This window comes from Myotis brandtii, unplaced genomic scaffold, assembly GCF_000412655.1.
Source record: "Myotis brandtii unplaced genomic scaffold, ASM41265v1 scaffold240, whole genome shotgun sequence".
Taxonomy (NCBI): domain Eukaryota; kingdom Metazoa; phylum Chordata; class Mammalia; order Chiroptera; family Vespertilionidae; genus Myotis; species Myotis brandtii.
Genome location: NW_005359064.1, coordinates 4,076,454 through 4,088,776, shown reverse-complemented (window position 1 = coordinate 4,088,776; position 12,323 = coordinate 4,076,454). Strand labels below are relative to the sequence as shown.

At 43.1% G+C, this 12,323-nt stretch overlaps 1 protein-coding gene across 3 annotated transcripts in view; it reads right to left on the bottom strand.

The window, feature by feature from the left end:
* The window catches only part of LDLRAD4 (low density lipoprotein receptor class A domain containing 4), a 335,092-nt gene that overhangs the window by 152,416 nt on the left and 170,353 nt on the right, over nt 1-12,323 (bottom strand). For all 3 annotated transcript variants that reach the window (XM_014540290.1, XM_005866917.2, XM_014540291.1), the window contains exon 4: nt 11,483-11,623. In XM_014540290.1, the coding sequence (XP_014395776.1) occupies nt 11,483-11,623 (141 nt within the window). The remainder of the gene's footprint in view (nt 1-11,482; nt 11,624-12,323) is intronic.

Here is a 12,323-nt window from a genome sequence, read left to right as displayed (position 1 = left end):
CCTACTCCTACTCCCCCTGTACACTCTGCACCTATTCCTACTTCCCCTGTACACTCTGCCCCTATTCCTACTCCCCCTGTACACTCTGCCCCTACTCCTACTCCCCCTGTATACTCTGCCCCTACTCCTACTCCCCCTGTACACTCTGCACCACTCCAAAACCTCCTGTAAATTCTGCATCTACCCCATTCCCTACTCCTACTCCCCCTGTATACTCTGCACTACCTCCATCCATGCTTTACTCTGCATCACTCCCATCATCCCTGAACACCCCACCCATCACCCAGCCCTATGTCTTTCACATATTCAACACTCACAAAAATACTCTCCATGAAATACAGAGACTTGTTGCTACTATTTACGACATCATTTTCTGCAAATAACAACCCCAAACATGTTTTCTAGAGCATTCTCCAGCCTCCTGTCCAGACATTATCTTTCAATCACTCATTCTCTTTCAACAACTTCTGAAAATTGATCAGTCCTGGCATCTATTTTTTTGGAAAAAGCTAACTGCATGGCCATCAGTTCCTGTCATTTCCAGATTTAAAAGTCCCTACATGAGAACAAACACGGACACGGAACTACAAGGTCATGAGGTGGCAGAGCACTGGCCCTTGGCAGCCCTGCAGGATGCCCTGGTGGCACCAAGACAGTGAACACTTTCCATTTTTTAAGGTCAGATTGGCATTTAAAACTTGGTTTCATGCCAACCCACCTCCCCAGGGAAAAGACACACTTGACATTTCTGGCTTCTAAGCACATTTGATAGAAGGGGGGGGGGTGGTCTCTCTGAGGGGTGCATTTTTCTTGGTTACCCTTCTGTGGAAATCATGTCATGTCACAGACATAGACCTTAATCAAGTCCTAGCAGACAAATCATTACCTTTGCCTGGCTCAGCCACTCACCCCCGCTCCACCCCCATGGCAGGGAGAGCCACCACTGTGCTCCAGCCTGCTGCCTGCTGCCTGCTGCCTGCTGCCTGCTGCCTGCTGCCTGCTCCAAACCCAGACTGACTGCAGAGGCTGCCGGCCGCACGCCCCACCGCTGCATCTCACCAGGAACAAAACGTGGGCCTTCCCCCCAAGAGCGAAGGAGAAACGGGTCAGAAGTTTAACTCAAGTGCCTTTTTCTTCCTCTTTTTTTTTTAGAATCAAATGAATAAAGGAAGCCAAGAACCCCCACTAAAGATAAAGAGGTACAAATAAAAAGGCAACGTGCCCAGTCACCCCTTCCAGGACAGGTGTGTGCCAATGTGAGGGCAGGTGCCTTTTCTCAAAGCAGAGGAACAATGGTGCATGCTCCTAGCCAAGGCACGTCCATGAGCCCACGGATCACCCAGGAAACCTTTGGAGCCTGTGAAGTAGGCAGATGCATGTTTTGCTTCCCTGCTTATACGTGAACAGGACCGGAAGGTGCTGCTGGGGTTCTGCCAAGTGCTGGGCTCGCCTTCCAGACCCAGAGGCTGTCAGTGGATGTTGGCATCACGTTCCCACCTTACGCATTGTTGCCACAAATGGATGCTCCTTACAGGTTATCCAAAGGGTGGGAGAGTTTATGCCCTGAGTGTAAGAGCCTGAGGGGCAGCAGACAGGAGTTTTAGGGAAGGAAGACCCCTTTCTGGACGGAGAACCGCTTGGAACAAGGCAGACTTGCTCACTGCTTATGGTTGCAGCTCTTGAACACAGTTCTCTTTCTCTCCTCTCCAGGAAATGTGTACGTTAAGACTATTTCTCATCTTTGGTTTTCCTCTTCTTTCTGGGAAGGAAGAAGCAAAAACCATCTACTTTTCCCTCTGCTGTGAGCTTGCAGGACATATGAGAATGAAGGAAGGAATGAAAAAAACGATTTTTGCTAAGTTTAGATGGCTGGAGATTTTCCCCAAATTAAAAGCCTATCCTGGCATCTCCATTGAGACAGGACTAACAGAGCTATGAGCCCAGATGGTTAATTCAGAGGCCTGACCCTCAAGGGGTCACCCCACCTCTGCAGTAGACGTCTCATCACATGACAGTTGAATTTCAGCTTTATTTTCGTGATTTCTCAAAGATCGTCCCTTCCAAGGCAAATATGTGACTATTGACAATGAAGCCCTCCCACCTGAGCCGGCATGCTCTCCTTGCCTTCCCCCATCATTTCACCCCGATGCCAGCATCTCCTTCCCCTCCCACCACCACATTTCGATAGTGAGTTGTGATATGCAGAAACTCACTACTTCTGTCACGTAAACTCCATCCCTGGCACCAAGGAAAACACCGAGTCCAACACCCACCAGACGGGTCCATGTGCCCAGTGCAGCCACGCAGGGTGCTTGTGAGATTTTAGCTCATTCCCCACAGCACCATCGGCAGAGCTGCCTGTGATGAGAACCAGCTTTGGGAAGTTCTGAGACCCCTCCGAAGTGAAAGCCACCCCGGCGAGTCTCTGAAACCCTTCCTAATTAAGAGGCTAAACCCAAGAAAACGAACAGTCAGGACAGACCGTCTCGACTGGAGAGGTACCAGGCTCATCAATCCACACCATTAATGCAGGTCACCCAATAGTCTGGGTTCTTGTTTTCATGACACAAGAAGACGTCCTCTGTTTCTGCTCTTCTCTGGCCTTTCAAGGACCACGTCTGAATGAAATCATCCCGCATCCTGTGGCTGCGTACAGTTTAATTCAATAGCATTACCATGCTACACCTCTCCGTTCCCATTCTCCCTAATGCCTAATACTAGTCACGTTTTCACTAAAATTGATCGGGATCAGAGGGCGTTTTCTCCTAACACCCCCTAAGAACCTAGACTCCCCTCCCTCCGGCCTCCCCCAGGAAGCAGATCAGCATTGATTTCTATCTGATTACAGGAGAGCCTGCCCTGACTTTCCCCAGTTACTTAAGCCAGCGTCTCATTTCGCGTCCTTAGAGACCGCGGCTTCGCTCAGGCAGAGCGTCTAGACAGTATTCATGACCCATCTGTCTGGCACAGCCCAGCGGATGGCAAACTCTATTAGAACTGAAACATTTTTACCTCCTCCTCCTCCCATCCCTCTCTCCCTTTGCAAAGCAGGAATCTGACACTGAAAATTACTATCATTGTTGCAATTCTCAAAATAGCACTGCCAGACTTTCATTAACATCCACGCTAGACTACTAAATATTTAAAGAAGTGGATAAATTTCATCTGAAGGGGGACAGCCCCACACACATGAAAGCAGTAACAGAATCAAAATGTAAATCTAAGAGGTTGTTTTTATCCACGTAAATTTAGTGTCACAGCAGGAGGAAATGATGCCTAAGAATTTATTGAAACTTTCCCTCCCATTTGTTCTCTGCCTTTGTTTATTTGAAAAGGCAGAATTGCCTTTCAAGACCCTATACGATTTTAATTGGTCAGAAAACCGGTTTGGTGAAACAAAGGCAGCAAACCCAAGGGTGGGGGGGGGCCTCCTCTTTGGCAGTGAAGGAGGGGTGAGCCCTGCCAGTGCCTCCTCTGGGGCATCCCCTCCCCCCAAAAAAATGTACCCAGGTTGCCAGTGAGCACCTGCAGGCTGAGCAGGCTCAGTCTGAGTAAGAGATGCCTCCCCTCCCCTCCCCTTGTTTGTAATACCATCTTGGATCAGTTTCACACAAATCAGTAATTGTTTGGTCATGATCTCTCTCTCTCTCTTTTTTTTCTTTTAGTTGAAAAAGGGAGCAGGGAGTCCTGTCAAAAGAATACACACTGTTCAGCACAACAGCTTGATTCACTGAAAGCAACCTCTACTCCCAGCCTTGACCAAGAAATAAACAGATGGAATCTTCAGAGCCCAACAACACAACACCATGGGAGATCCTCACCCACCATCCCTGTAGTCAGCATCATCAAGAGTGCTGAAGAAGCAAGGAAGCAGGCAAGGCCTACCCATGCTCCCATGCTCCAGCTGAAGGAGTCTGAAGGGGCCACAGTGCTCAGACAAGATCCAGTGCAGGGGTCCTCAAACTTTTTAAACAGGGGGCCAGTTCACTGTCCCTCAGACCGTTGGAGGGCTGGACTATAGTTTTAAAAAAAAACTATGAACAAATTCCTATGCACACTGCACTTATCTTATTTTGAAGTAAAAAAACAAAACGGGAACAAATACAATATTTGTATTTGCATGTGGCCCGCGGGCTGTAGTTTGAGGACCCCTGATCCAGTGGGAAATTAGGGGCTAAAATCCCACGTCTGACCAAGAAGGCCTCTTGGTGTTCACAGCAGGTTAATGGGAAGAGTAAGAGCAGAAACAGAGTTGCTCTGCTCACTGAGTCCCACCAAGCTTGAGCCACACAATCTCTCAGGTCAGCTGTCATCATACTCACACTTCTGATGTGGAAAGTAGAACTGAGAGAGGACATGACTTCCCCCAGGTCACGTAAGTAGTGATTTATCAGTTAGTGGAGGAAAATCAAAGGAACTCAACAAAACTAATAACCCCTGATACCCTGGGACTCCTGGGTTAATTTTTTGTAATCTTTTTGAAAATCCAAAATGAAACCAAGATGAACATCATCTGTATATCAATTAAAAATTGTCATACAAACAATTGTTTCTGGAGGACTCATATCTATGAGCCTTCATAATAACAGATTGTTTGTTTGATCTCCCCCTGGAAGTCAGAGGTAGACAGGTGATGACAAAGGACAGAGGAAGCTGAGAGTGCATGCGAGGAAAAGGAAAGATAAACCCGGTGAGGTGATGAGCAGGTGTGAGAGGGTGAGCTCATGAGGCTCCCAGGTGCTGTGGGACTGTGGGTTGGGATCAAACCCTGCACTCTTGAAATTAAACAGGCCATGGGAATCTCAGAATCCTGGATAAGACCTGGGAGTTGGTCATCCAAGTTCACAGAGGGGATTTCTAAAAAGGTCCCATGTATAAATCAAATGTATAGTAATTCATCAGTTCATAATGACACATAAGACAATCTCACTGAATGCTAATAGGGGATTTTCTTAATATTAATAAGACTGATCCTATATGATATCTACTTTTATGATAATCACATAGTTGATAAAAATTTCTATTTATAGAAGTATCCCCACTAATGACTGGAGAAAAAAGGTCAATTAATATATGACAAAGGAGGCAAGAGCATACAATGGGGTAAAGACAGTATATTCAACAAATGGTGTTGGGAAAATTGGACATATACATACAAAAAATGAAACTAGACTACCTCTCACATTACATATGAAAATAAACTCAAAATGGATTAAAGACTTACATTGAAGAAAGTCTTTAATAGGCAGTAAAGTCTCTGACATTTCTCTTAGCAATGTTTTTTCTTATATATCTCCTTGGGCAAGGGAAACTAAAGAAAAAATAAATAATTGGGACTACATCAAATTAATAAGTTTTTGTCCAGCAAAGTAAACCATCAACAAAACAAAAACACAACCTACTGAATGAGAAAAAATATTCACCAATGATACATCCAGTAGGGGTTAATATCCAAAATTTACAAAGAACTCATACAACCCAACACTGAAAAATCAAATAATCCAAATAAAAAAATGGGCAGAGAACATGAATAGTCATCTCTCCTAAGAGGACATACAGATGGCCAATAGACATATGAAAAGATGCTCAATGTCACTAATCATTATAGAAATGCAAATTAAAACCACAGCAAACCTATCAAATGGCTATCATCAATAAATCAACAAACAATAAGTGTTGGAGAGGATGTAGAAAAAAGTGAATCCTCATATCTGTTGGGATTGCAAATTGGTGCAGCCATTGTGGAAAACAGTATGGAGTTTTCTCAAAGACTTAAAAATAGAACTACCATATGTTCCAGCAATTCCACTTCTGGGTATATATCTGAAGCAATCCAAAACACTAATTTTAAAATATATATGCCCCCTTATGTTCATTGCAGTGTTATTTACTATAGCCAAGATATGAAAGCCACCCAAGTGTCCATCAATAGATGATTAGATAAAGAAGAGTTGGTACATATATACACTGTAATATTATTCAGCCATAAAAAAGAATGAAATCTTATTTGTGCCAACATGGATGGACCTAGAGCAGTGGTTCTCAACCTGTGGGTCGCGACCCCCTTGGGGGTCGAACGACCCCTTCACAGGGGGCGACCAAGACCATCCAAAAACACATATATAATTACATATTGTTTTTGTGATTAATCACTATGCTTTAATTATGTTTAATTTGTAACAATGAAATTGGGGGTCACCACATGAGGAACTGTATTAAAGGGTTGCGGCATTAGGAAGGTTGAGAACCACTGACCTAGAGGTTATTATGCTAAGTTAAATAAGTCAGACAGAGAAAGACAAATAACATATGATTTCACTTATATGTGTAATCTAAAAAAAAACTATAATAAACAAACAAAACAGAGACTGTCTCATAATACAGAGGAAAAACTGATGATTTCCAGATAGGAGGGTCTGGGGGTCTGGGTGAAAAAGAGAAGGGATTAAAAAGTACAAATTGGTAGTTTCAAAATAATTGTGGGGCTGTGAAGTACAGGATAGGGAATACAGTCATTAATACTGTAATAAGCTATGTATGTTGCCAGGTAAGTACTACAATTATCTGGGGGATCACTTTGTAAATTATATAAATGTCTAACCACTATGTTGTATACCTGAAACTAATAACACTGAATGTCAACTGTAATTGAATATATTTTTAAAAGAGAGAAAGAAGCAATTCTCCCCTTCAGGAGGAATGGGAACTCCCTTACTCCTAATTTTCCCTGAATCAGAAGTTCCACTGAAGCTGAAAGTAAAAGTTGTCTAATTGACTGCTGGTTTCATGTCAACTGTGGGCTTACTCTTATAGTCTAGTAGCATGAATTTCATAGCAGTGATTGCTTAAGGAAGGTCTGTTTTTGCCAACACTTTCAAAGTACACAGCTCTTTGTGTACTTTGGATCCTCAATTATTGCTCCTAGCAAGTCAGGGGATCTCTGCTCTCCCCCACCAAGACATGGTAAAGGGTCTTTGAAAATGTAGTATAACAGGAAACACTCTGCTTGATAGGAATAGTGAGGCAGAAAAGGCTGGTAGCAGCAATGTGAGCATCACCCAGGGCAACGGGCAGGCTATGTAGCTCTCCCCTAAGCATGACATCGGACCCCCCAGGCAGTCTGTCTCTTTTTAGAGACAAGGGAAGAAGATGTAGCATGACCTGTTGGCTTTTCTCTACGGGTCCAACCCACCTTTCCAACTTTATCTCAGGCTGCCTCCAACCCAGACCTTCAGAATCAAGGCATCCACCCTCACACTCCCTGCACTCTGGCTACTCTCCATCCTGACACTGTCTTCTCCATGATACCCAGTATGCTTCCTGCAAAAAGCCACCATGACTACTAAGTCCAATCAGAATGATTCTCTCTAAACTCCTAAACCAAGAATTGCTGGAACTGCTTAGTTCTATATACTCTGTGTTTGTTTTCAGTTATCTTTATACCTGTATCTTTCAATTCCCTGACTCGAGTATCATCACCTTGATAAGAGACTTTATGTTTTCCTTCATCCCCCACAATGCCTGGTACAATAACTACAGAAGACACTTAATTTTATTTTTGTAATAAGCTATGCAAATAAATAACTTTATTTGTATGGTTTGTATTTTTAGTGCTCAAAAGTACAATATTTTGAGGCAGCAGTCATGAGAAAAGCTAACAATTTAGGCTGACAATTCTCTCTTCTGTAAAAAGATGAATCCAGCAAAACTCTTTCTTTATGAGATAATCAACACCAGCCCAGTCCTCCAAGTCTGTGCAAAACCCTTTGGGGCTCACAAAAAAATAAACTAGTCTCAGTCAATAGACAGCCTGATCAGAGTAAAGTAGAGAAGCAAGTGAAACTGTTACTTTAGAATCTAGACAGTCAGGGCGTGCCAGGGAGTCTCTCCCATTGGCCAAGATGACACTGGGGTGGTTCTTACATTGAGCATGCCAAAAGCTAGCAAGATAATTGGATAGAGAAGAAAAAAGCCCTCCCCTCCCTATGCCTATAAGAACAGCAGGCTTGAGCAGGAAGAGAGATGATCTTTGAGACAGAGAACGATGGGATTATCTTTGAGAAGGCAGTCCACCGTTCTCCCAGGTCATGTGGTTCCTGAATACAGTCTCTTTCCTTTTGCACCAGAACTTGCCTCGTGAGTTTGGCTTTCATTGCCGCAGGTAACCAAACCTAAGGTTTTTGGTTCGGTTATAAAACCATTTGGTTTAGGGCTTCCATTATCATTGCATTGCTGACTTCACAAATGACAGTAACATTTTCTCTCTAACCTTAATTCATGCTAAATTTCAGAAAATATCAAATGAGAGACAGAGAAGACCAAGACATCTGAGCTATGGCACATGCCCACAGCCAACAGCACAGGCAGAAAACTGATTCTAGCTCATCTGGAAACCCAGAAGAGCCCACCTTGCTTTACCGTATGTGCAATCAAACAGCAGAACACAGTGCTTCCTCCAGGTGGAAACAAAGCACATCCAGTAAACAAATCTTGTTCACATATAGGAGCAGGGAAGAATCACTATTTGTTTTTCTGGAATGCAACGTTTTATACACAAGAAATCCTGTAGCACTTCAAGTTCTCAAGATGGAAAGAAAAGTGAGCTTTCTCATCAGAGTTGGCATTCCATGAAGGGCATGTTGTCCATCTGCTGTAGGAAACATATTGGTAGATACATTAAAACCCACTTATGAATGGAGAGCCTCTAAGCCTCATTACACAGCTATTAATAGGAAGTAAAATATCCTTTATTTACTCTGTACTCTTGCACAACAGGGTATCGGGAAGAGAATATACTCATTCAATATTAGATCACCCTCTATCATCATCAAAGAGCAAAGAAGCTATGCCCTTTCCCAATGGTACCTGACCATAAAGAACAGACCAGCTACAACAAATCAGAATGCATGTCTCAACGTAACAAGTGAGCCTAGCTCCCTCTGGTGCTTGAGAGAATCAGAGGAAAGCAGTGTAAAGGGGGCTGCTGGCTAGATCAGAGCAAGCCACCTTCAGCTCGGAGACCTTCCCCAGGGGACAGGATAAGTGGGAAACATCCAGACCCTCTGAGGATGATCTCACCTTTGAACACATAGAAACTCCTGTTACATAAGAAAATGGCTCTGGCATGAAGAGAGATGATACACCTCTCTTGGTCTTACCTCCCCAAGAAACGGCCACACAATGAGTGGGGATAATGTGATTGTATAGACCAGCGGTCGCCAACCTTTTGGATCTCACGCGGACCACCGGTTGGCGACCACTGGTATAGACTATTCTCTTCATGTATATTATTTCACTTAAATACTCAAAGAATCCTTATATGGCAGAGATTATTCCCATTTCACAGACAGAGAAACTAAGCCTTAAAGGGGTCCAATCACTTCTGTAAGCTGAAACTTGAATCCAAGTCAACCTGAAGCCACAGCCATGGTCTTGCCTTTTGTCACCCTATCTCCTAGCTCTCGAGTCTTCTTTTTTTAAAAAAGCACATTGTAAATAGTCTCCCATTTTAGCTCTAAAGACACAACAAGTTCTATTTATATCTCAACAAAGGAACTAATAATTTGCCAACAGGATCTTTAGATTCCTCTGTTAAGGCACTCTTGTAGCTGCCTGGGCAACACTGAACCATTTATAGATGTAACTGCTTCACCTGCTCCTAAGAAAAGTTAAATATTCACATTTATAAAAAAAATTTATAAATATCTCGAAATAGGCTTTTAAAACTAGAAAAGAATACTGATGAGAAAGGGAGGAAGGAAAGGAAAAGGAAGGGATTCAATACAATAGGAGGACCACAGTGAAGGACCCTGAAATGAAGGAGAAGCACCTGTAAGATTCAGAGAAATGGTCTGTGAAGTGCCGTAGGGCAGAGGGCCAAAGTTTTTGTCTGCTCGCTTTTTACACGGAACTCTTGAATCCAGTCAAGGTACCACACACAGTCCTAATAGTCTCCCCATAGCTTATCATATCTGTGTTTGCTGTTCCTCAAGTCTAGAGAAAGCAGAACAAGAAAATGCCTTTACATTGCTCTTCTCCTTCTAAGACCACTCCCCTGGCTTAAGTCTCGCTGACCTACATCAAGAGCTTAGTACTAGCAACGATTCTGTTCTAATTGTTTTAGTGGACCATCCCACCTAATCCTCACGATACCCATTTTTATGACCCATTGTGCATAAGGCCACAGAGCTGCCCGACTGTTGGGTAGGGCCAGGATCCCCAACCAGCAGCCTGGCTCAAAGCAGGCAGGACAGTCACTTCCGGGCCCCCTTCTCTGCATCTAGGCAAGCTGCATTACGCAAGCGACAGTGTTGATGACTGCAAAGGCTATTGCACAAAACATCAGAAGAAACACGGACCAAATACCAAGAAAGCGCACACCTAACTTTGTCTTCTGAAGGTAGAGATGGGACTCTAAGAAAAGGCAAACCGATGCAACAGAAAAACTTGAGGAAAACTATTGCACTATTAGACTCTTGGATTTAACAAGCATTAGATAGCAGGCTCAAAATTCACCAGGCACAGTGGTTTACTGAGCTTTCCCCCAATCTAACAATATAGGAGGAATAGAGAAAAGTGTTTCTTTTTAAAAATCTCTTCCCATTTCACATTACAGTATCAATATTTATGTAGTCTACACTTCATAACAAAAATGTTAAAGCTGTAAATAAAAACAAATATCAGCAAACCCCACAAAGAGCATCAGTGCTGTAAACATTCCTCCAGGGCATTCTACGCAAAACATTCTCTCACCCTCAACCCACTTCACTGAGCCCAAGGAAACAAGCAGCCACTTTTCCTCAGGGAAGGTCAGCAGGGTTTCAAAGCTTCCTTCTCTCATTCTCCTCTTCATAAAAACCATGAGATAAAAACACACAACAATAAACCACAAACTATAATTTCACCTTTTCAAGTTCAAGAAATGCTCAGCCTTAGCCTTGGGATTCACACATGTAAACACCTCACGTAAGTTGCTTTCCATCCAGTTTTAAATAGAAAAACACACGGTTAGAAACTTTTTTGAAAGTCCAATATAATTTTGTCTATTTTATTATTTTAACACATGATTAATTATGAACTCTCCACATATCTTCCTTTGCTTATTTAACATTTATTTAAAATTCTTTTTAAATTGTTTAAAATTACTCTTTAAATAATTCTACAAAACGGATGGGAAGAATACTAAATCAATATTTTATTTCATGGAATCCAGTCAGTGCTTCTAAAGCAGCAAAAGCGTATTTCATCCTATAGTACCACTGGCCATCTCTGAAAATAGAATACATTTCCCACTTTTAAACACACCATCTTCCTAACCTAAAATAAAAAGCATTCCGTTTGTGAAAACGCAAATCTCTTTTTTTACCCCCCCCCCCTCAAAAAAACACACAACATCCTTCCCATTTCCACATTACCCTGCCTCCCAGCCATTTCAAAAACACAATCACACTTCATGATGCCAAGGTGAGTAGGAGGGACTTACAGTTGAAGATGCCCGGAGGTGGATGTTCTGTCACCAGGAGACAGTTTTCTTCATCACTGTTGTCCCCACAGTCGTTCTGTTGGTTACAGACCAGTGAACCAAGATACAAGCATTTACCGCTGGTGCAGGTGAATTTGCACTCTGAAAAAGTACAGGGAAAGCATGCAGTAATCAATGCAAGTGTGATACTCTTGAGTTATTTCTTTCTTCCCCATTTGCAAGCCATGACCGTTTGGGAACTCAGTCTACCTGGAGATCCCAGGAAACCGAACTCAGAGAAGGGCTCTCTTAGTAAGGACCTTCCTTCTAGGAAATGCACAGGACAGCGCCCAGGGGCACTGCCATACATTACTCCCTGCACGTCTCTATCCCACAAAATGAGTAACACAGGTGCTTTCTTCCCATGACCTGCCAGCAAAAGTCATAGCTATGAGGCTCTTATTTTCTTTGAAAAAGCCCGTGGCATTTTTCCATGCCTCCAGCGCTGAGGCTACAGCAGAGCTTGGGAGCTCAGGCTTGGTAAAAGGAGGCACATACATTTTATTTTCAACTTGTCACTAGGTGATGTGAAGCTCTGAGCAAAATATTTAACCTCTCGCCCTAGCTGGTTTGGCTCAGTGGATAGAGCATCGGCCTGTGGACTGAAGGGTCCCAGGTTCAATTTTGGTCAAGGGCACATGCTCAGGTTGTGGGCTCAATCCCTAGTGTGGAGTATGCAGAAGACAGCCGATCAATGATTCTCTGTCATCATTGATGTTTCTGTCTCTCTCTCCCTCTCCCTTCCACTCTGCAATCAATAGATGTGTACTGAAAAAGAAAAAAGGAAAAAAATAAAATAAAA